We start from the raw sequence: 23,362 nt of genomic DNA on the forward strand, positions 1-23,362 counted from the left end.
AGGTTGGAGATCTGGCATCCAGGCTATGTAAAGGCCAATGGAATGAAGCAATCATTGAGTATACAGCAGGTTACAACAGTTACCATTTAACAGTGGGAAAGTATATCCACAACCTTGTTGAGGAAGTCTGTATTAAGATGTATAAATTTGTCTTTACTCAATAAGAATAGCAGTTCTATTTTTCTCTACACTTTACCAATAGAAGCACAATGTCATCAATCAATCAATGAATCAATCAACTATCAGCTAGCTTTTCCTTTTAAGTTAGGGCTCCCCCCAGGAATCATTGCAAGCTGCCAGTAGGCAACATTTTTATCCTGGAGAAATGAATGAACTGACCAGTACCAAAAATACCCCCCCCCCCCACCAAGAAAATCATGCATTTGCTGGCAAATGTCAGGTCATTTAATCGCAGTAGTGCAGAGTTACATTCAAGGAATCTGTGTCATATTTCCCACCCACCTGATGCTCGGGGAATCTGTCCTCCACTCTCTTACTGAGCTGTCTGAAGGCCAGTCTGATGACAGGGGGACACTGGTCCACTGACATGACAATGTTGTCGATGATCTGTTCTAGATACCCAGTCAGGATCATTGCACTATGCTCCAGCAGCTGACCATCAGACTGGGACTTAACACTTAATCTCCTGTGGAAAAAATAAACAGTATTTAAATCAGTCTCCAGGGCCTGTCCCTCCATTCTGGGATGGAAATTTGCTTGTTGGAATAGACTTTCACCCCTTTCTTCAAGAAATCTGAACTTCATGACATGAAAATTATGAAAATATATATGACATACTTAACAACAGAAATCAATAACAACATGAGCTCCCAAACAATGAATTGGATGGAAAAGAATCTAAAGCTGGAGACAGCACCCATTTCAACACACTTTATTCTTTTTGTAAATCATCAGATAATAGAAAGCTATATTCCATGGCTTGACACAATGTCAGCCAAAAGTTAAAAAGTTTACAAGATAAGCCTTTTGGCACCAAATGTGTATCCGATATGGGGTTAGGCAGCATGGAGAAGGTTATCGAGTGCAACGCCTTTTTGTGTATTGTGCAAATCCAACCGTTACAATATGAATCATTGACCATCAACTTTCAAATCTAGAAGCTGTTTGTTTTAACATCGCTGCTAAATTGAAAGACATAATTGGGTAAAAAAAAAGAATGGAACTTACCTTCTACATGAGTCCACTTTGCAAGGATCCAACTCCACAGTCTTCTTATCTTCAAAAATCTGGTCTACAACTGGTCTCAGCACTTCATGTAAGTAGGGCATTCCCACAACCTTCATACAAACAACAAATAAGGTACTGTTATTGAAATACAAGGTTAGTAATAAAAGTTCTACCATACCTAACAATATGGCACACTGTTGGAAGGTGTCAACGGAAATTTTAATATGTCGTACTTTGAAATCACAAGAAAAGCTTGTTCATTGATGTTAAGGATTAATATCTACCAATGTCCTAATGAACATCTAAACTGATATCATGACTTCAAACCTCCTTGTCACTTAAATCAACAGTATAGTAGAACTTTATGGCACGTCAGAGAATGCAAGAAGAAAGTTACCTTTGAAAATTGGTCCATTGACTTTGTAGCCAATGAGTTCCCCCTGAATAACGTGTTAGGGTCCTCTGTGAAAAAGTGAACAAAGAGTTGGTATGGTTTTATACAAATTCTCTGTTATCTATCCAACATTCTTTTCGTTCTTCACAGGTTTGAAATACTAAATCTTAAGAAGGATATATCAAGATACCAATCAAGAAATTGAAAAAAACAACTTTGGAATGACCAAATGAACTGTGAACATACTGTAAATGCAAAAATGTTCGCGGTGGTTCTTTGTTTGCGGTTTTCGCTCTGAATACTTTACCGCAAACATAAAACCAGTGTAAAAAGTCATTCCATTGCATGACTGTAGCTCTACTATTGTTTCAAACGTAAACTCAAAACCGCTGCAAACACTCCATTTTCTTCCTTCCGAGAAATTAAATCCCAACAAACATTTCTGCATTTACAGTATTGCAAAAACAAATTTCAAAAAAATAATGCAACATCTAATATATAGCTTCTGCAGACTCAATAACAGTATATCTAAAACATTGGACAATGTGCTCACTGGTATTGTGTATCTCTTGAGTGTTGAGGGCATCTAAGAACTGAACAACCATGCCCTCCCCCAGGAAGACCTTGACCAAGGTCGTGGCAATGTCCATCCTGTCCATGGTCATGACCTCCTCTAACATACTCAGTGGGGTGGGAGTCTCTGGCTGCAGAACAGACAACAGGGAAGATCAATATTGGCTGTAAAAGACCATTAACCAACGTAGCGCTACCCATTATTGTGAGGTACCAATTATAGTGCACTTTGGGCCAGTTCCCAAGAGCAATGAAGAACGACATAAGTTGCCACAACTTTCCTTTATACAAAGAAATGAAATAGCTTGGCATCCAGCAACATAAACTTGTGATGACGTAACAGCTTCTTTATAACAATAATGATTCAAAATTGCCATGCTGTAGTTTCAGGTTTCTGTGGGGAAAAAAGGTGCATGTTGCAAGTTTTAAAAAATCTGGAAATTTATGTAGCATAACACTGCCGTTAAAGAGGGCCTACAACTAATGATCTTCCCTTAACTGATTGTGGCAAATGTGTGGACTTCAAAATATGATGCAGATGGATACAGTGTTTCTACCAAAAATATATCTGTATGTAATATTTTCTTCAGTAGTACATGTTTAGATGAGGACACTTTGATATGAAATAACTTTATACCTCTATACTGGACTGGACAGATTCTACCAGGAGGTCCACTAATGGCTGGTAGTACTGAGAAGGGAGGATGTGTTCTTCTGTGCAGCGCACCTTCAATCTGAGCGAGCCCAGCTCAGAGCTGTTGGCAAAGGCAATAGGGTTAAGAGCAAGCAAAAAGTGCTGTCCCTGGTGCTGATATATTAGTTATGATGACATGTTTGCTACTAGAGATAAGCAATCCACACTCTGGAGGCATTGACCTTTCATGGTTAGAGATAAGAAGCTGTCTAGAAAGGTGTTCGCATACAGCTCCTGGCAGAAATGTGTTATTTTGTTATTCTATACCTGTTTCAAATATCAATCACACTTTCAAGCAGGATAATTGTACAGATATATGTTGCCTGGAGAAAATGTCACGCATGCTTCATTTAATGAGGTGGAGCCGGATACTCAATAACAGCATAACAAGCACTTGATTAAAACTGACATTCAGCACCAGGGACAGTTATTCTAATAAACCCATATAACCAATGAAAGGACTGTCAGGGAAAACTTTTAAAGAATATGACACTTTTGCAATTTCTTTAGCACACAGTTGTCCTTTAAGCGGAATCTCACTAGACTGCACCAACTTGCAAAATGTATTCGCAAAGCAGTGCAAATCGGGCCAATCAGTGCCACTGTTTTTAATAAATCTTAATTGATTTTATATTTGTTTTTATTTCAGTGGCAACACTGAGATTTCCAGTAAAATCTGTGATTTCCAGTAAAATCATCTTGTATCTGATGTGGAGCCAGAACCGAGAATGTGACATTTCGGGTGTTGCCATTTTGTGTGTAAAGGGGACGTATTTTACCTGTGTGTCAGACGTCAGTGTAACCGCAAGGGGAAATTGGCAAAAATGTGCAAATTCGGCACAATTTTGTAGTGCGATTTGGCGTAGTCCAATGAAGTGTATATTTAGCCTTTCTATGCTCCCAGAAATAAAAGAAGAAAGACAGAAGAACTTTATTGCATGGCAACTGCAACAGGTACAATGTATGGCAACTTGTAGATACATGATAATTGAATTATTTCTAATATCTAAAGATTTTAAAGAACTAAACTAATACATAAATAACAGTAGAGACAATAAGAGACAACATATACATGTGTATTGTGAATTCCAGGCAGAGAAAGTAAATGAGAAATGGGGACATTTCTACTTGCAAAGATTTTTACATAAAAAGGCCTTAAGAAGTTAGGTACCTTTCATCATCTACAGTTGATGCTCTTGGACACAGTCTGTGCCAGCCTAGAACATGTTCTTCACCATGTAGTTCTGTCAGGGCCACTTCTCCCTGTAACATGATGCAGCAATGCTCAAAAAGGATGCATATTACATTCAAGGATGCATACAGATACACCAATACTGATGTACATCATAAACAACATAAAAGTTAGGGCATATCTCTTCTAGCCCTTTATTAATTTCTTAATCAGGTAATTTTCCCTTGAGCTTTTCTTAGCTGCTGTGGCATAGTTACTTCCGTATTCAGTGCATTTCGTTGCGGTATGATGCGTTCAGCTGAAAAGTACCCCCAACCTGTACATATACAGGAGCCACATACAGGCTCTGTAATGTGCAACCCCCATATGTAGGGGTCCCGCAGGACAAGGGCTAGCTTTACCAATACAACCAATTAAATCTGGTCTTTGTGGACAGGTGGTCACTATACACAGGATTAAGATGCTTGTGTAAATTGGAAAAGTTATATAAGGGACCATAAAAAAGTGGTTACATTGGCCAAGTGATCCTTATGTAGAGATGGTCACTTGCACAGGTTTGACTGTATATATACTACTACACTGTACTTATAGTAGTGCTGTGTACCTGAACACGTTCAGGTCCAGAGGTTCAGGTTCAAGTCTGGACCTGAACCTGGATATGTGAAATAGGTTTTTGGCGGCGTTTCACGAACCCGCCAAACAGTATATTATGTGGCCAGTTGACGAATATTCAGGGAATTCCACAAATTTATCTGTGAAATCTGTGGAATGTTCCTCGCATGCGTAGTTACCATCTAGAGTCCCATAGGGGATTCGTGTCCAAAGCTTTTCCCCAGCCAGTTCAAATTGCCTAGCTGTTTTTGTAACGCACAATTGTTGTTGCTTGTCCTGTACTTCCAAATTTCTTGTCTTGCTGTTTTTGCTGCTAACTCTCCCTGGGTTTTGTGTACGACATATAGTTGCAGTTTTCTGCATTTACATTTCTCAGTTGTGGAAGCGTGGGTTTTAACAAGGACCTCCTTGGTTTTAGCTAGCTGAGCTCCTTGGTTTTAGCGTCGGTCTTTTCGCACTGCATAATTTATCAGACCTGGCCAACTTCGTGGTCCGTCTCTATCCCCTAGAGTCCCGCTGTGTGCTTCCTGGCCACACAGCTAGAAAGAATCTGCTTGCTAGGGATAGTCCATTATAGACTGTTTGGATGGGTATCTGAGACAGCCATCAAGGCGGAAACTGGTGCCCTAAAGGAGTTTGTAGAAGAACAGCAAGTAATTGAGAGACATGATGGTTGTGTCTTGGCTCTCTGCCCAAAAGAAGATTATCCAATTGGTGAACACCACTTACAATAAACATTCAATCCCGGCCATGGCAATAGTTTTTGTTGCCTACCTTATTTCAGTTACATAATATAGAAATGCATGTTGGCATAGATTTTACATGCAATTTGAAAACTATACATGCAAAAGCATATACAGTCAGTAGTAAGTACAAAAGTTCAGCAATAAACACAAAAACAGCAATGTTTTCATCTTTTTTCAGTGCAAATTTTACGATCTATTAAAGGTTTAAGATGGTTTAGAACAAAAAGGAGAATATAAGCGAGAGATAATTTTTTTGAACTCCAGACTTGTTTCCTGACATTTTGTTCTTTTGTCCAGTTTAGGGCCGGTGTTTAGGTACGCAGCCCTACTTGTACGGCTATCAACACCTTCTTCCGCTGTTGATTTACCCCTCTGACCTTTTGCCCCAATACCCCATAACTACTGCCTGTAGGAACCAATCCTCCTGAGCTGTGTGGTGAAGCTGATAACATCCCTTAATAAGTACCTCTCCTGCTGACATTTCAGGAAAATCTCATTAAGTATACTTCAAACCCTTGCAGCTTAGATGACTGCTAAATCTGTTTTTATATAACTTTCTTTTTAGTGAAAATAGGTCATATGAATTGTATCATCAATCATCAAATAAAGTCGGCAAAATGATAGGAACAGCACAGAGAGTATAGCCATGTTTCAGCTTAAATGAGATGTACTTAAACTGACCGCTAAAGCTATTTTTATGCAAAATTCTTCTTTAGATTGGTGAAAATAGATCATATAAATTGTATCATCCTAAAAGTGGGCAAAATCGTGTAAACAGCATGCACAGAGGGTGAAGCCATGTTTCACTCCGAATGAAATGTTGTATTTTACGATGTTTTGCCACCCGGTTTCTTCTTAGATCCAATCAATGATTGTCATCAAGTCAACTTTGGCAAGCAAAATTGAGTACTTTCCTTTCCACATATATGATGATGATGATAGATAACTGCAATAGTCTCTTTCTGTGATAAGTGGCATAGCAAGTACATTAAATGCCTTTAGACTACTCCAAATATATCAAAGAGGCACACAAATATTCAAAGCGTGCTTTACATACTTGTCCCAGGAAGTCATGGTTTCCCTGCTTCTCCCAGTCCCACACTGTGAACTGTAATGTTGCTGTCTCCATTAGTTTGGTGGGAATGGTGAAATCAAACGTCTCCTTCCATTTTGGAAATCTGGTCCTCTTTATAACCTTGAAGTGAAAGGGAAATTTTCTTTCTTAGTACAAAGGGGAACAACAACTCAATCAATTTCCTACGGTGTCATACTCTGCTTTGAACTGTACATAATACAAAATCAAACTAAACATGACACAAGTCACCACATTTCAAAATTACTACATTCTTTATCCATCAGAAAGTTTGTAGCAATATTGAAGCCTGTAAAGGTCAACTATTGCTACTGCATAAAGAATTCTATTCAATGAAAACACCACTAAAAGTAGCTGTATCTCCTTCAAAATGTCTGGGTAACAACTTTGTCCTTGGTGCTGAAACTGTAGCTGTAACCCATATAAGCAGTCTTTCCAGAAATTGAATCTGTAATGACCTGTTGTTGACTTTTCCATCATAGCCAGCTGCTGCCCAGTAACAGCACCAGTACAATAATAAACCCTGACATTTTAATACTTTCCAATGACAACAAAAATCCTAATGTCATAGTTCCAGCTATAGTGAGAGTCAACTTTGAAGTGAATACTCTTTTGCAGCACAAAGGCTCAACACATCACTTTTAACAAGTTACATTTGATGTGTCTCTGGCAAATGTTATGTCAGGAAGAGAACACTTAAACATCAGGTCTTGTCATGAATAATTCAATGCAACTTTGAACCTTAATCTTCAAAGACCTATTCAGTCCATCAGATATCTAATCCTCAAGGTCATTCAAGTACATCTTTCTAACAGCGTATTCCTGAGTTGTAGCAGTGAGAGGCACTGCAATGCATAAATCCACCCAGGATTGCCTGTAAACTCCTCTCAACTCACTTGGGTTTTAGCCTTGTCCTCCAGCAGCGAAAGTTCAACAAATGCATCCACAATGCCCGCTTTCTCCTTCACTGCCAGGTCCCTACGCAGAATATAAAGTGCAAATTAAGTTTCCAAAATGAGAACACGATGATGCGTTGCCAACGCTTTGACACATGGATGATTTTTCATCTATTCAACTCCCGCCTCTCCTGATCCCCCTTCATTTCGTCAAGTTCAAATCTCCTGGACCGCGAGACCATTATTTTCAATCAAATCTTGCTCAACTACCATCATGGGATGCTTCTCTGGCGTAGCTTTATTGGTTCTGGTTATCAATTGCTTGAAGTCATGCCAATTCATTTCTAGTTTAACCTACAAAGCGTCATGGCTGATGACATTTGCCACAGACCTGCCACTCAAATGTGATGGTCAATTACATGATTGTGAAAAAGAACTGATATTTGAGCAAAGTTGCATTGACACTTGGACAGTTAATGTACTTTTCTACAACGTAACTCCTGAGTAGCAACTTAGACTTCCAAGACATTCAGGACACGTACGTAACATTGAGAGTTTTGGGCATACAGAAATATGTCCTTGCTGGTGAGGAAATACAAACATGCCATAACCTGATAGCTTTTATTAGTTCAAGTAAGGTGAAAGAATCAACATATTGTACATTCTATATATTGTACTCTCCGTCCTCTCTCCCTCCCTCTTACCTTGCCTGCACCATCACACAACAGACGGTGGTGAAATCTCCAGCTGCGGGCGTGAACCCCCTGTTGCCATGACACCACATCTCCAGCTGTAGCTCCCCCTGGACCTCAGAGTCCTTGTCCACTTTCCGCAGGGGGAACCATTTCTCTAGCCCTGTGTGTATGATGTGTGGGTGTGGGTGGGGGGGGTACTTATATCAGCAATAGTGATTCAGAGTTTATAGCAATCAATCAAATACAAATATAAAGCAAAACTAGCTTCATAGATGAAGGTTAGACTTCGGGGTAATAAGATATGCAAATATCAGAGAATTTTAGAAAATTAAGATCTAACGTTAACCATTTACCTGAATTTCTGTCACCTTGCAAGCACTAGCTTCACTTAAACATGCGAAATGTTCACAAATGCTTCAGCCCAAATGATAATGATTGTATTTTTTTTAATAACCTGGCCGTGAAAAGTAGTAGTGAAAAGTAACATTCCAAAATTAGCATGTCACTAAAAATATAGCATTTCATGAAACAAACCTCTAGGCTCAGCACACAGTGCCTCACGGGACAGCAACATTTTCCCAATGAGTGCATCCGCCCTGCAGATTGGGGGAAAACAGTGGAACATACATGGTTCGATAGTATGTCCATGTTAGATGTTAATTGTTCACAGCAAAATATCAGCATACATATTTTCCAGAACAGTTTGTATTCATGCGAGGAACCCAGGGAAAAAGAGCCTGCCAGCGCAGGTTTTCAGTGGATACTTGCAAATGACTGCAAATGGAACACTCGTTTGGTTCAAATAACATCAGGTCGACCATGATCAAACAGGCTTCATATTCTAGAAAAGTCTGGAACTTCTAAGGCCCAATTTGACCACCATTGAATATCTGTGAAGAGCAATTGCTGTAGCTTAATGCTCTAAAACCTTCAGCCTGCTTAGGTAACCATTTAGCACAACATTTGTCTTGGTTACAGGGTTAGGCAGCATGGGGAAGGTTAAACAACATTACTTGCAACAAAAGCATTTTATCAGCTACCAGACATCCGGCAGCTAATGAATGCTTATTCTAATTTTCTTTTAGGTGACAAATGTGTCTCTTTGATAGATTCAGAGTAACAAGTCCCTTGTCGAGACACAAAGCATACGCTGGTGCTCACAAATCATAGATTATTGTCCATCTATGCATTAATACAGTAATGGCTTAGTGCACTTCATCAGCCAACTGTGAACATAAAGCCATGTGAGATTCAAGTCATGCCAGATAATACTATTGACAGAAAATAACTTGTGGATGCCTTTTGACAATGAAGGATTCTTTACTGTGCTTTACTGTGGCCTTGCATACGGTAGGTCGTGAGTTCGAACCCCGGCCGGGTCATACCAAAGACTGTAAAAATGGTACATACTGATTTCTCTGCTTAGCACTCAGCATTTGGGAAATAGTATGGAAGTTAAACACACACCACTACCAGTGGACTAGCCCCCTGCTGTAGTGATTGCACAAAGTGTGGCCCAAGGGCTACTGAAACGGAGATGGGCGCCGCCCTATGCACCATCGGTGCGGGAAGGAACTTTGACTTTTTTGACTGTGGCCAGAAGCTACAATTGATTGGCTGTTGGAACTGGTATAGCTTAGTACCTTTAACAAATCAATGGAGTTTAGAAGAGGGCTTGCATGCACTTTTCAGTAAGGTGTAGGCAGCCAATTTTCATTTTACGTAACTTGCGGTGACTAACCTTTGTGTAATTGCCTTCATTGATTTCAGCGTAATACGTAGGGGGTCCTATTGAATTCAGCATAAAGAGTTGTCGCCACACCCCCACCCCACACCCCCATGCAGACCGTCTAACAAGAACAGACAAGATGTTGTACGCATTTTGTGACACAAGGACAAGGACAAACTTACCCCAGGGAGTCATGGTGGCAGATGTAGACAGACAGACTGTGGAAGCTGCGAGGCAGGTACAGGGTGTACTCCTCTCCCCAGAATGGGTTAGTGCACTTCCACACTGTGGCAGTTCTACGGGTGAAATACATAGCATCAGTACAATTTTCTCCCTTTTGAGGATTTTAAAACTTTTTTCGGAAAAATTTTTCAAGAAATATTCTCACCATCCAAACCTATGGACGGGATAGTCACCAATGTGCATCAGGACTATTAGCAGATAGAGGGGATGATTGAAAGTTCTTTCAAGAAAGGCAATTCGACAGAAGAAAGACAGAACAAAAATGTCCAGACTATGCATGATGTACAAAACTGGTGGACATGTAATGCTAAGTATTGGATACCAGCTCTAAAAAGAACAAGAAATAGTCATGCCTTCAAGTACCAGAGTTTATCAACCCAGAAATGAGGTGTTCAACAATTCTTTTTTTCCTAGAACTATCATATAGTGGAACTCTTTGCCGCCAAGTACTGTAGGAGCATCCTCATCCGACAGCTTTAATCAATGCTTAAAGGTTAGGGTTAAGATGTACAAAGGTTAGGGGTGACAGGCCGTTCAGTGAAATATAACCTGAGCTGCTACTGCACAGCTTGTCTGCAAAACTGGTACGTTATGCCAAATGGCAGTTATAATGGCTATACAGATAGAGATACAGATACAGAGTTTCTTTCTTGTTATCATGCCTCCAAATGTCAGCTCATTTTTGTTCAAATGTCAGGTAATTTGCATGATGGAAACATACAGTAGTATATTAGAATAATGTACAGCTTTCACAATGGCCTATAGCAAGGACCTCCTTGCCTATAGCATACATACATTTTTGAAAAGTGTGGCTTGTGAGTCATTGGCTACCTTCAGATGATGCTGAAATGCCAGTAAACTTTTCAAATATCTCTGCTATGTGGTTTAGTGCAAATATGCACCAGCTGAATTCCTCATCTGTTAAGCTATATGCCATCCTACTTGAGTTATGAAGTCCCAATGAAACCATAGACTAAGAAATTACAAAAAGTCTGTATATATAGATACAACTGGCAATTTTTTAATGATCTATCGGCTCAGTATTTAGACATTCAGGACAAGCATACAAAGAGGTGTGGTAGATTCTCCTCGAACTTGGGACAGATGACTTGATGAATGTTCCATCCAATGCCTCATAATAACACCTACCATTGCCATGCCAACAGCTTGCATCATTATCAGATTGGACAATGAATAAACGTGGAGTGGAACAACAAAATCAAGAAGATCTGACAGCGATTAGATGAAAACCTTTCAAACTGCCTACCGCTCTGAAGGATATATCAGGATCTAAGGGATCACGCCCACACACCACTAAGTGAGCTCATTGGAGCCACTACAATTTGTTAGAATGATGTGCACTCAATCTGGCATACTGAATTTACTCCCCCGCACTATCATAATTATAAAAGTTTCCAAACCATTTGAGGATACTGCGGGTTCACATTTCTGTTGTGTAGATCTCAACCTTCACAGGTTGGATTGTGTCTGTTTTCTGTCTGATTTCTAATATCTTATCTATGGGGAGCCTTTTTTACTTTTTCTTGTTTAAGTTATGTTTCAACCAAATAACTATGCAACAATTGTTCTACAATTGCCTCTGAAATATGGACTGCTTTTCTGTCAATAATCTAAAACTGGTAATGGCACAAAATTAAAGACTATTAATTGATAGAATAAACATTCTAACCTGGATATATATTGGATTGAGCAGAAAGAACCACACAGAGAAGGCCTATGTAAAGCATTCTGGTTTTCAGGTTGACAATTGTTATTGTGCACTATCTTTATTTCAACATCTACTAAGTTAAACATAATTCCACCACCCTGAAAATATACATCCAAACAGATCTCCAATCCAACATTCCCCAGTATAATGCACTCCTGTACATCTAAACTGTGTATACCTGGGGGGTGCTGCACTAGAGATCTCTTAAACCAACTATTTTTTAAAGTGGCAGATTCATGTAACCGGGTGGATTGATTTAAATGGAGGTTACCATTCTGCATTGTTTTCTGGCAAAGTACTAGACAGGGAGTTTCACCAATACCTCTTTGAATGACCTCGAGTAGACTACCGTAAGTACAGTTTTCATTGTTACACAACCACCTACACTCTCTCAGTCTTGATTTCCAAGGGGAGGATCCTAGACTTAAAGTGTCAGCTCACAATTGTTCAATAATAGTAGATGAATCATGTAAGGACTGCTCATTTATCAAAGCTGTATTGCTTGAACCCAATACTGGGAAACATGCCAAATCACAAGTCTGACATGATGATAGCACACTTTTAAGTACATTTGTAAATGAAGGATGAATCCGAACTTGTTGAAACCTCACTTCTCACCAGTCCCATAGCTTATTCATTAGCCGTAGGGGCAAGATAACGTTCAATATAAGTCTTCCACTCCTAGCGATCCTCTGCTATTCTTGTTGAAAACAATTATACTTATTGTTTCTTGCTCAGGTATGTTATATGTTCAACATTCTAATCTGCTTAATAATGACCTGATATATGATACGATATTATATGATATTTTTTGTTTCTACTGCCATTCCACTGATAGAAGAATCTTTTAGTAACTTGTAATCACAAGTGACTGATGAATCTCTTCAACGACATTCCAGGGTTGAATTGAAAAGTTGATATGAGCATTCACGTTGTTTCACAAACTCATACTCGTTGACTCAAAATGCACTTCCAATGCAGTAGTTCAATCTGCAATTACATTAGATAACATATTCATACATTGTAGATAAGTAAAATGGCATTAGTTCTGATCAAACTACATCTTGGCTTGTTTGATGTTTCACAGATGTGATTGAAAACAGGATAGTAAAAAGATTTATATGATCCACAAAGGATTTAGCATAACATTTTTATTCATTATACTACTCAACTAAGATTTCCACCCACGTAAGATTTCTAGAAAGTTCAGTCCACAAACCTTGGGGACTGCAATATATATTACAATTGTTTCAATCGAAGGAGACTGAATGAATTCTAGGAAAAAGAAAACTGACGTTGAGAAATTGACACAGAGTAATGGCTTTCAGCCTGACAGTCTAATACACTCATGTGGGATTAGATTTTCATGTCACTAATTCTCTAAATTGGTGCTAACACAGGGAGGTAGCTGCAATGAATTAATCATCAGGACAGAATGAGAGGCAATCTGCTGTGTAATGACAAGGTACGTTGGGCGACATGCCTGTTCCCAGAGCAACACTACTGCATAACACGACAAACTCTTAACATACAACAGAGGGAAGGGCGTTTCAGCGGTTTTATGTACTCTTGTAGGAACCAGTCCTATACTTTTTGTTTGAACAACTTTTGCATAATACCAGATGGCCATCATAGCCCTTACTTGCATTTATATTGGCTGTTATGATCCACCATTTGAATCCTAGTGGGCTAGATAGGTCTATACAAGAAAGTATAAAGTCAGTTTTGCATGCTTCTCAGCGCAGAGTGTGTTACTGTCACCCGACGTTTGCTACATATAAATCAGAAGGAGACAATTCCTTGTCGCTGACTAATCCTTACAATCTACTGAGTCAGGGTAAATTGAGGATATTCCCCACTGAGACCGTCTGGTGTCCATCTGAACGGGGTGCACTGTCACTCACGTCTTGGTTTCTCAGAAGCCGAGGTCAGAGGTTCAAAACTTAAATGAACCATAGCCATTTTCATATTAAGTGTTATTTACTTAAAAGGGGCTAGAAAGAGAACACAAATTGTCTTGCATGTGAATAACAGTTTTAAGAACTGATCTCTGGAGCTATATTCACACTGCCTGAATGTACGTGACATCTTCAGACAAATGAAAGCCTTTAAGGTCATAACACATGCAGCTTGAACCAAGGTGAAGGTCTGTTTGAAGCTTTACTTTTCCTATCTATTCTGTACATGCTATATAAATGCCTGATGACTGGATCTTGAACTTGATAAGAAGGTGCCTTAAGCTTTCTTCACGGTGGATTGATTTTTGTGGACGTGGTTGGAAAATCCATTTGCTCTGAAGTGCAGCATCTTGGAAGGCATTTCTAGAATCCCTCAGGCATTAAGTAGTGTGGACAGAACCAAAAATAGTCCGATAACAGTCATTTGAAAAACCTGAGACATGCTTGATAGAGAGGATTTGGGCACTGCCTTAATATATGACCTTGAGGGTTTTGTTACTTGCTTTCTGTGACGGATGATTGTCAATTCTGTACATGTATGATAGCTTCTCTGTGAAGTTTGTGCAATTTTGTTGCTGAGACATGTTTTGCATGCTTAGTAGTGACACTTACTGTGGGGAATTAAAATTCGCCACATGTGCACATCTGAAAGATGGCTCTTCTTCCTGCAGCGTTAGTATTGATGACTATCATGGTTGCAGGAACAACTGGTATTCTACATGCATAATGAGATCCTGGTTCAAATCCAGAGAAGGGCATCCTGGTTGGAGCTGTATTCGTCTTTTGGACTGGACGCAAAATGGGGGTCTGGTGAACGAGGAGGTGCCTCGAGCACGTTAAAAAGCACTGCAACAGCCTCATAACTCAGATGGGTTGTACTGGCTCACTATTGTACTACAAATGAATGAATAATCAAGACCTGGCATGCAGGATGTATAAATAAAGATTCCTCAGGCCTATTCTGCTTAGAAAATGTTGCCGTGGTTATGAATAATCTCATCATCACCATGGTGATGGAATCTACAATTTATGAATACCCGGTAGGAATACACAGCAGGAAATTTATCATCTGTTTATGCATTTGATCTAACTTTTCTGTGACACATGCAAACTCCATTACATAGATGGCAAATCTGAAGTTTTCTGCAATCTTCAAATAGACATTAAACATCATTGCCTACAAATTGCTTTAATCTGTTGATGTCTTCAAATCACCTGTTAACAGTGGTGATAGATGGCACATGAAGATTTGCAAGAACAGCACTATTTCATGGATAAATGTGAGTACATCTATGCTGCAAAGCAGCTCCCTGCATATCTTAAACAACGCTAAAACTTTTCCTTAAAATTATGTTACCTGCAGAATTTGTTAGAAACATATTTGCACCCCGAAAATGAAACTCACTCATCTGAGTCCACTCTGCCTGAACCACGTATTGATGAACAGATGTCTGGGCATGACCAACATAGCAATCAATCTGAACCACTGGCTCCAATCAAGTGGTACCTTATGCAGCTTGCACACGCATTGTGGCGCCGGGTGGTGAGGTAAGCAGACGCGAGAGCAAGAGGTTCCAGGTTCGATTCCCGGCGTTCCTGGCTAGACGTTACGTAATTGGGAAAGGCAGTTAACACTGAATTCTCTCTCTCTCTACTCTCTACCCAGGTGTAAAAATGGGTACCTGACTTCGGTTGGTGAGGTAAAAGGCAGTGGAAGGAGAGGGATGGGCTCTGCTTTCCAATACCGTGCCCTCGACACAGTGGATAACAACCTGCTGCCCCTACGGCCTCAAAAGGCTATGGGACTATCTTTGCCTTCTATAAACATTGCCTGTGTTTTGTTCAATTTACCATTGAGTACCAGTTATATAACACTAAATACAGAATCGTGGTGAAAAAGCAGACCTGTCCATGGTGCTGAATTTGCTGTGACATTAGCTGATATAAGATGCAACAGATGATAAATGGCTTAAAGAGGAAGGGTAAATGTGTTAAAGTCAGGCGTGTCAAACCAAGGAGGTAACCTCCCCGAATAACCTCCTTGATCAAACATGGGGTTTTACACCTGACATAGTTGGCATGCAACAGGTGCAAGATTATCAAATGCAATTTGAAGCTTCCTCTTTCAATTACCTTGGTAACCTACGCAATCTAAACGTCAAACCTTTATCTGACATCAGGAAATGACAAAACATGGTGTAAAACAGATCCATTATGATGGCTCAGTTAGATCCAGGGTGGCTTACTGTATGTGCAAAATGAATGCCTCTGGCATAAGGAAAATCTGGTCGGAAAAGGGAGACCCACCAATCTGATACTTCACACAAAATGAAGTCACTTAAAAAGGAGACTCTTGATTCATTGTTTTGGGAGGACCTTTGGCCAACATTTGTTTCACTAGGTCACAAAACGTGAGACACCATAAAAAGAATATTACAAATTGTTTTGTCACTATTGTTGGTCAGTTTCCTTGTAGAATACACTCAGTCAAAGCTGTACTAGCCTCTGCATAAAAACTAGCTGCCCACTGTAGCCACTTCATGCTGGTCCCATTTGCCATTGACCCAAGAATCCTGTCTATATTGGCTGCTTGCCTATGGTGACATTTTATGGTCACTTCAGACAGTCACTTAACGTTGCAAGTAGGCAGTTGCTTTGGTCTGAGGAAGGATGGCCTTTGATTTTGATTCACCTCGCAGCTTCCCTTCAAACTGTAGTTTCTCTCAAACTACAGATTGCTATAAATGCAGAAATGTTTGCATGGTTTTTATTTCATGGTAGGGAGAAAATGGAGTGTTAACGGTGGTATTTTAGTTGGAGTTCGAAACAATAGTCACGCTACAGTCATTGGTGAGCAAAACGTTTCGCAGTGGTTTTAAATTCGAAAACCTGCAAACATAGAACCACCACAAACATTTCTGCATTTACAGTATGGTATGGAAATCCCTTAAAACTTTGATGGATTTGTATTGGAGCTAAGTACCATTGCTATTAGTTGGGCCAACATGCAAGGCAGACTAATTACACGTGGGACATTTTTCAAGGCTGAGCTTGTGACATTTTTCAAGGCTGAGCCTGAGTGCTTTTTTTAGTTTTGTTTGTGGCCTTGCAAATCCGTGCGTATGTTCATTTGTCTAATTCATACCAGATGTGGTTTTCACAAGTACTCATACAGGACTGGACCACTGGCAGTGGAGTGGGAGTTTTAGCTATACCACTGTAAATTAACTCATTTTCATAGGTGATAGAAGGGGAAAGGGTCTTTTTGCAGTGTTTCAAGTTTGCGGTTGAAACAATTCTGTTGTACAGTTAGTAATACATTGGAAACGCATATCCAGATGTCATGGTGGAATGGTCACTGCAAAAATTGTTGAAATAAAACCACTGTGAATATTTCAAGATTTTCAGTACCAGGATTCATCTGTGAGTAGGTTCTAACCAATGTATTTGAGACAAGTGCCAAATGGGTTTTGAGAATCCAGATATATATTGTTGACAAAAATTTTAAAAACACTATCATAATGATATTCTGTATGTAACGTTAGGTTTGGCATTTGCCTGATGTTACATATTTGCTTCCATTTGGATATCTTTCCACATTAAAAGAATCATAACCCTCACCATTAAGGGGAGGAATGTGATGCACTTAGAGTGGGCTGTGGATCAAAAAGTACATTGAAATGGCCAAAAATCTTTTATAATCAGCCATATTGAAACACATACATATTATTACATACACACAAATACACACACACACAAATACACACACACACAAATACACACACACACACATACACACACATACACAAACACTGTGAATCACACACACTTCCTTCCGAAGTCAGAGCCCACTGCTGCTAGAATTCTGCCAAGGATTATAGATTCATCACTCAGTAAGATGACATAAAAAACTTGTGTTGAAGACTGCGTCAAACCAATGGTGCCTTAAGGTTCAGATAAAACATTTTTCTTCACAAAGCAATGCAGACTACATATCATTCCCATTGACGTCATTACAACGTTTCCCACTGTGTATGAACTATTATGGCTACATAAAAAGAAAACCAAGCATTATGGCTACAGTTTGAAAACTATTATCTTCCAAAGTCTGAAACAAAATTGGCCCCTGGAGTTAAAAAAAGCCATTAGGGGCCCCATTACCAACCTCTTACTCTCAGTCTTGTTTGTTTTGTTTTGTTTGAACCTTTGTTTATTCATGATAAGCTCAAATCGGCATGCAATTGCTATCTGCCGCTCAAAGACCATGACCATATAGCACGTCCAGCACACGAGATATCAAAACCAGAAGATCTACTGCAGTACCATAGGAAGCCAATAGGAGGCCCATTAATGAACTTGATCTTTGTTTTCCCGATCCCTACCAACATACCAAATATCAACAAAGATCCATCCACAACAAATGGCATGTATAACAACTTGGTGAAAGTAAAAAGCTGCAAGGTATCAAAAGCGAGGTACTACTCTTCTTGACCAATCCAATTTACCAACACTGAAAGAAAGGAAGATCCATTGATGCCTTTTTCACTTATTCTGTTCATAAATCAATAAACCAACCAAGAGCATTACAAAGATATTAACCTTCTTAGTGATGGCTAGAAGTATCATATATCAGACATGAAACAAACAATTCAAGAGTTACTACAAGGCAGCGTAGACAGAAATGTGACCTTGGAGTGACTCTCAAATGCAGCTGTCACAATTCAACAACCATGTATCAGGTAATAACAGGGCAAAAGAAAACATATAAATCATATATCTTATAAATATTTGATATGCAAAGTTGACCTATTTCCGGATGTTTGACATCTCTTATTGATTTTCTAATGTGCCCAGAAGAGATAGAGATGAAAAGCCATACCCAGATGTTTCATTGACCTTTGACCTAAAGCAATTGTCTCACAGTGCAGAATGTCTGGATATAAATAGTAGCTTCTTTTTCAATTAGATACTGAATCAGATGTGACCTCAATACAAACTGATAATAATAGTAGGTGGTTCTGCTGGAAAGAACCTGATTAGTTACAACAATTAATATGGATATTCAGGTCTGTTGATTTTACAATGACTAAACATGATGCATAAATTGTTCAGCAGTTCAAATAATGCTGCTTGTTTGAAAGTAGAAGGAAACAAGAGGTTGAGACAAGAAATCAGTTACAAACTGATATTCTCATCCCTTCAAAATTCTTCCTGATCTGTTTAAATAAATTCCTTATGAAAATAGTATCAAGTGGATGTTCATTTACAGCAAAACAAATAAAAGGATCTGCATATACTATTTTAGATGCTATCAAGGACAGTGTTGATAGTCATATAAATCTTGTACAATGTAATATCTTCCTATGTTTTGGCAAGACTACATGCATGCTATATCTTTATTACCCAGTGCTATAAAGGCATACAGTACATAATGAACATATGCTTCATTGACTGCACATTTATTCAGATCTATTTCATATAACCATTCCCCTGAAGTAATCATCACCTCATATTGTGCAGTGTAATCTCTTTGGATATGATGCCACGTTGCAGATTTGAATGTCCAATTTAGATCTTGTGTATGGATAATACTATTGCACTGAAAGGATGGGATATAACGTATGCAGGGATCCCACGAGACCAGATTATCATGTTTTCTACTAAGGCCAAAGAAACTTGATTTTATGTATAACGTCTTGCACTGATTTTAGGTTCTTTCCGTACAAAAGTTTTCCTCTTTTAATGGATGGGAATGATCCACAATTGAGCTATCCCTGCGCTATAAAATTGGGAAAAACATAAATTATGTGAACCCTTAATTTTATAGCAGGATGAAAAACAATGTAGTAATTGACAAATGACCACACAAAATTTTCCCTCTTTTAAATGATGGGAGTGATTCACAATTGGGCTATCTCTGTGCTGTAAAACTGGGAAAAACAGATGTGAGGCCTTAAACATTTTATAGTGGAATGATAAACAATATTGTGATTGGCAAAAGATTGTGAATGTTTGTTTGCATTGGAGGCTGATATTCTTTATTGCACTCTCGCATCAGAGTCAGGGACTTCAAAGCTGGATACCATCCATAAAATCAATTAGTGGGGCCTAAGTATGGCTCAAGTTCTCATTTCGCTGCTGCTGTATTGCGTGTAAGTCAGTCCCTGGGCACATGTATGTCTGGGCAACTCTTTGTGCCGCCTGCTACTAATTGATACTGAGCATTACTGCAATGGCATTACTGACATGTAAGGCCATGTTGATTTGATTATATGGATGACATCCGTGCACGCATCAATTTTTTATTGTTTCCACACAAAAAAAAGAAGGAAATAGTACAAAGCAGCCGCAAAATGAGAAAATATATGCTGTAAATTACGAAAGAATATTTTGGAATACTGATACTAATGTCGCAGAATGCCAAGGTCAATTCCAAAGTCAAAGAGGGAGGTGAAAGAACAAAAGATTTCGGTATACCATACTCTGTGTGTTTAGTTTTGTTCATCCTTCCTGGCTATGTAGATTTCATAATGAAGGCACATTTTTGTTGGCAAAACTTTTTTTTATTTGCATGCTTGCCTCAGTTTTAGGGTTCCCAGAGGATGTCATCCATGTAATCAAAACAGCATGGCCTAAAAAAGAAAAAATGATTCCAGAGAAAAAGAAAGCAAAGCAGTCGTACCATAGCTATTAATTCCAACAAACGAGTAATTTAATCCAGGTTCAACAGTGAAATAGCTTGGCTAATCATTACTGTAAATTTAGTTATTTTCATGGGGACTTAATTTCACAGTAGAAAGCAAAGGGATGTTTTCATAGTGTTTTACTTTGCGGTTAAAAGAATTCTGTAGTACAGTAACTGTTGTAATATGTAAAAAATGCATATTCGTCGTGATCTTGTGGTAGAGAGGCCGAGGCAAAAACTGTGAAAATAAAATCACCGCAAACATTTCAAGATTTACAGTATACATAACTGGGGTAGCCAGATTTGAAGGCCTCCATTGGTAAAAAAAATTAATTGATTGCATGCTAACATTGAGCTAAAGAATTGAAATGAAACACGTCTTGACATTCATCTGGCCCTCATTCTGCCTACCTATAGTATAATGACCATTATGACCAGCAAACATAAACTACACCACAGAAGGCTTTTAAAAGCTAATCAAACATGTAATGTTTATCTACTGCCTAAGTGGTACAGGCTTAATTATAATGTTCTGATTGGGTTCCAATGAGCTCATGCATAACACAGACCCCACATAATAGAAAACATAAGAAAGGACAAGAAAAATGTCTTCTAGGACAATGTACAGAATCGAGCATTCAGGCATACATGTAACGTTACCTCATTAAAGCGCAGAAAACGTGATGTCATTAGCAGTAGCTTGTTGGTAAAAGAAAACAGCACCAAAAATAGCAGCAACAAAGACACTACACTTTTCAACAACCCAGATGGTTTAGAACATTTCTTTAACCTGATGTGGTATTGCAGCAAGGGCTTTTGTACTGAAAAAGGCATAGAATTAGATACTCAGGGCTTTAGTGTGACAACTTGTTTGGTACAGATGTAACCATTATGTAGTATATGTGGTAGAACCAACTGCCACCAAAGGTCCTTGTAATGTCAAAGGGCAGTTGTAAAGGTTGATTTATACAAGGTCAGATAAACAATGTAATGTCAGGTGGGTAGCATGTGTACACTGCCAGAAGGTCAGCATTACAATATTCTATACTGTTCAAAAAGAAACATGCAAGTCCATAACATTGACAAACTCAAACATTCCATTTCTACCAAGGAGGTTCCAATCAGAAACCCTCTTGTTTCTACATACAAAATCAAATCTTTTTCTTAGATTCTAATTGTGTGAGAAGTAGAAATTTTACCCTAAACAGTGAGTTTATGCTCCTATTATAATTTTTTTATATCAACAGGACAAATAAAAGAGGTATGAATTAATGTTCATATTCTTTTGTTGATGAGGCTTGTACAAAGGAAAATTTGATTCCATTTAGGGAAATCTTTTTTATAAAAAAAATTGTAAAAGACGTTTCAATGCTTCAAAGGATGATTTTTGTCTAAAATGTCAACATACTTTTTTCCAGATGGTAGAAGCAATGAGGAAGTAGACAAAACGCTTTGTTTAGTTTACTTCATATGTGGGGGAAGGCATATCGCCCTACAGCACTACTTTCAGTACCTTGTTTCTGCCAGCGAAATTTGATACCGTTAAATGTAGAATAAAAGCACTATAAACCTAATACGTGTATCAGCAGCATAATCTATTCGCTATTCTTTAATACGATTTTCCTGTCTTTATATAATCTCAAAATAACAGCTGTATTAAGATAAGTATCCCCCTTACCTTGCGACAGTTTCATTGTCCACCTTAACAGTGCAATACGGATCCCCCGTCCCCGGCCTGAAAAAGGCAGCGGAAAATACAAAACGTCACGACTAGCTGAGAGAGAAAAATCGTTTGCGAGACAATGGCAATGTTAACCTAGTCAGCTAACAATGTTTTTGTCCAAACCGTAGCTTCCGGTTTGTCATCGAACATGCACAATACGCCGTAAAGCTGCGAGGTGTTTTGGGTCCTCCAATATATACCAGTCTGAATCTTCACATCCGACGAGCGCAAAATCACGCATGCCAGAAAAACTGTTCAGAAAGAACCGGACCGTTTGCTGGAGCTGTACTCACCCAAGGATTGCGTCTCTTGGTGGGAGGTTCTTGGCCTCGCTGATCCGCAGATAGATTGTAGTGTTCTTAGCCATCTTTTACGTTACGGAGTCGAACCCACCCAGCCCAGCAACGCCGCAGCCATGTTGGAACAGTGTAAGTGAGAGTGAGGGGGCGTACCCTACCCTTTTTGTTAAATCGCGTGGGAGGAACTATCTACAAGGCAGAAAAGGGGGATCTTTTTCTCTCCAATCCAGACGCGATATACCGGCCGTCTGGAATCGAATTGATATAATTCAAAGGTTAAGCAGCTGCTGTCGTGATACAAGTACAGCGAACAAAGAAAGGTCACCGCGAATTATTAAATAATCGATCGAAGCCTGCCGGTTTTCCGGCAACTTTGTTTTCAAGTCGCGCGCCTTTGACGCTACGTTAACGTTGGTTTCTTTAAAGTTCTCATAAAATGCTAGAGTTGGTCTGGATGCCTTCATTGTACACAGTGTTTGTTTGTACACAGATAAAGCACCGCCATACTAAGCCCATTTCCGCACAGCTATACGTCACACAAGAACGATTTTTGCACCAAGGCAACTCCCCGTACTCTTTTCTCTTAGTGACGGAAACGCTAGAAGTCTGCTTCAATACAAGTCAGTCAATCAATCTCCCTAGGGCCGTACCGATTCCTCACTCACCTTGCCTACTGTTGAAACATGATACAGGTATAAACACTTAGGGTAATAAAGTACCTGCGTCACAACAATTAGAGATTATGTAGACGAAAGAGAAACGCCGCTCGGAGCATTACTGTTGGATCGATCCAAAAAATTCACCACGCGTGCCAAACGAATCTTGATAGGTACTTATATCCTGCGGAAAATTCAAGCGAGCAAGCTGACGCATTTGTGCCGTACTGTGCGATTCGATAAATGCGATGTGAATG

General features: G+C 39.2%; 1 protein-coding gene across 1 annotated transcript in view; it reads right to left on the reverse strand.

Annotated features, from left to right (window-relative positions):
* The window catches only part of LOC136441418 (rasGAP-activating-like protein 1), a 30,721-nt gene extending 7,617 nt beyond the window's left edge, over nt 1-23,104 (reverse strand). The window contains exons 1-13 of the mRNA XM_066437705.1: nt 22,444-23,104; nt 22,106-22,162; nt 9,995-10,108; nt 8,618-8,679; nt 8,093-8,243; nt 7,389-7,470; nt 6,457-6,594; nt 4,021-4,112; nt 2,793-2,910; nt 2,136-2,286; nt 1,586-1,650; nt 1,189-1,298; nt 463-646 (exon numbers count right to left, since the gene is read on the reverse strand). Coding sequence (XP_066293802.1) covers nt 463-646; nt 1,189-1,298; nt 1,586-1,650; nt 2,136-2,286; nt 2,793-2,910; nt 4,021-4,112; nt 6,457-6,594; nt 7,389-7,470; nt 8,093-8,243; nt 8,618-8,679; nt 9,995-10,108; nt 22,106-22,162; nt 22,444-22,517 — 1,398 coding nt within the window. The 5' untranslated portion in view covers nt 22,518-23,104. The remainder of the gene's footprint in view (nt 1-462; nt 647-1,188; nt 1,299-1,585; nt 1,651-2,135; nt 2,287-2,792; nt 2,911-4,020; nt 4,113-6,456; nt 6,595-7,388; nt 7,471-8,092; nt 8,244-8,617; nt 8,680-9,994; nt 10,109-22,105; nt 22,163-22,443) is intronic.
* Between the last annotated feature and the right edge of the window lie 258 nt (nt 23,105-23,362).

Source organism: Branchiostoma lanceolatum, chromosome 1 (assembly GCF_035083965.1).
Source record: "Branchiostoma lanceolatum isolate klBraLanc5 chromosome 1, klBraLanc5.hap2, whole genome shotgun sequence".
Lineage (NCBI taxonomy): Eukaryota > Metazoa > Chordata > Leptocardii > Amphioxiformes > Branchiostomatidae > Branchiostoma > Branchiostoma lanceolatum.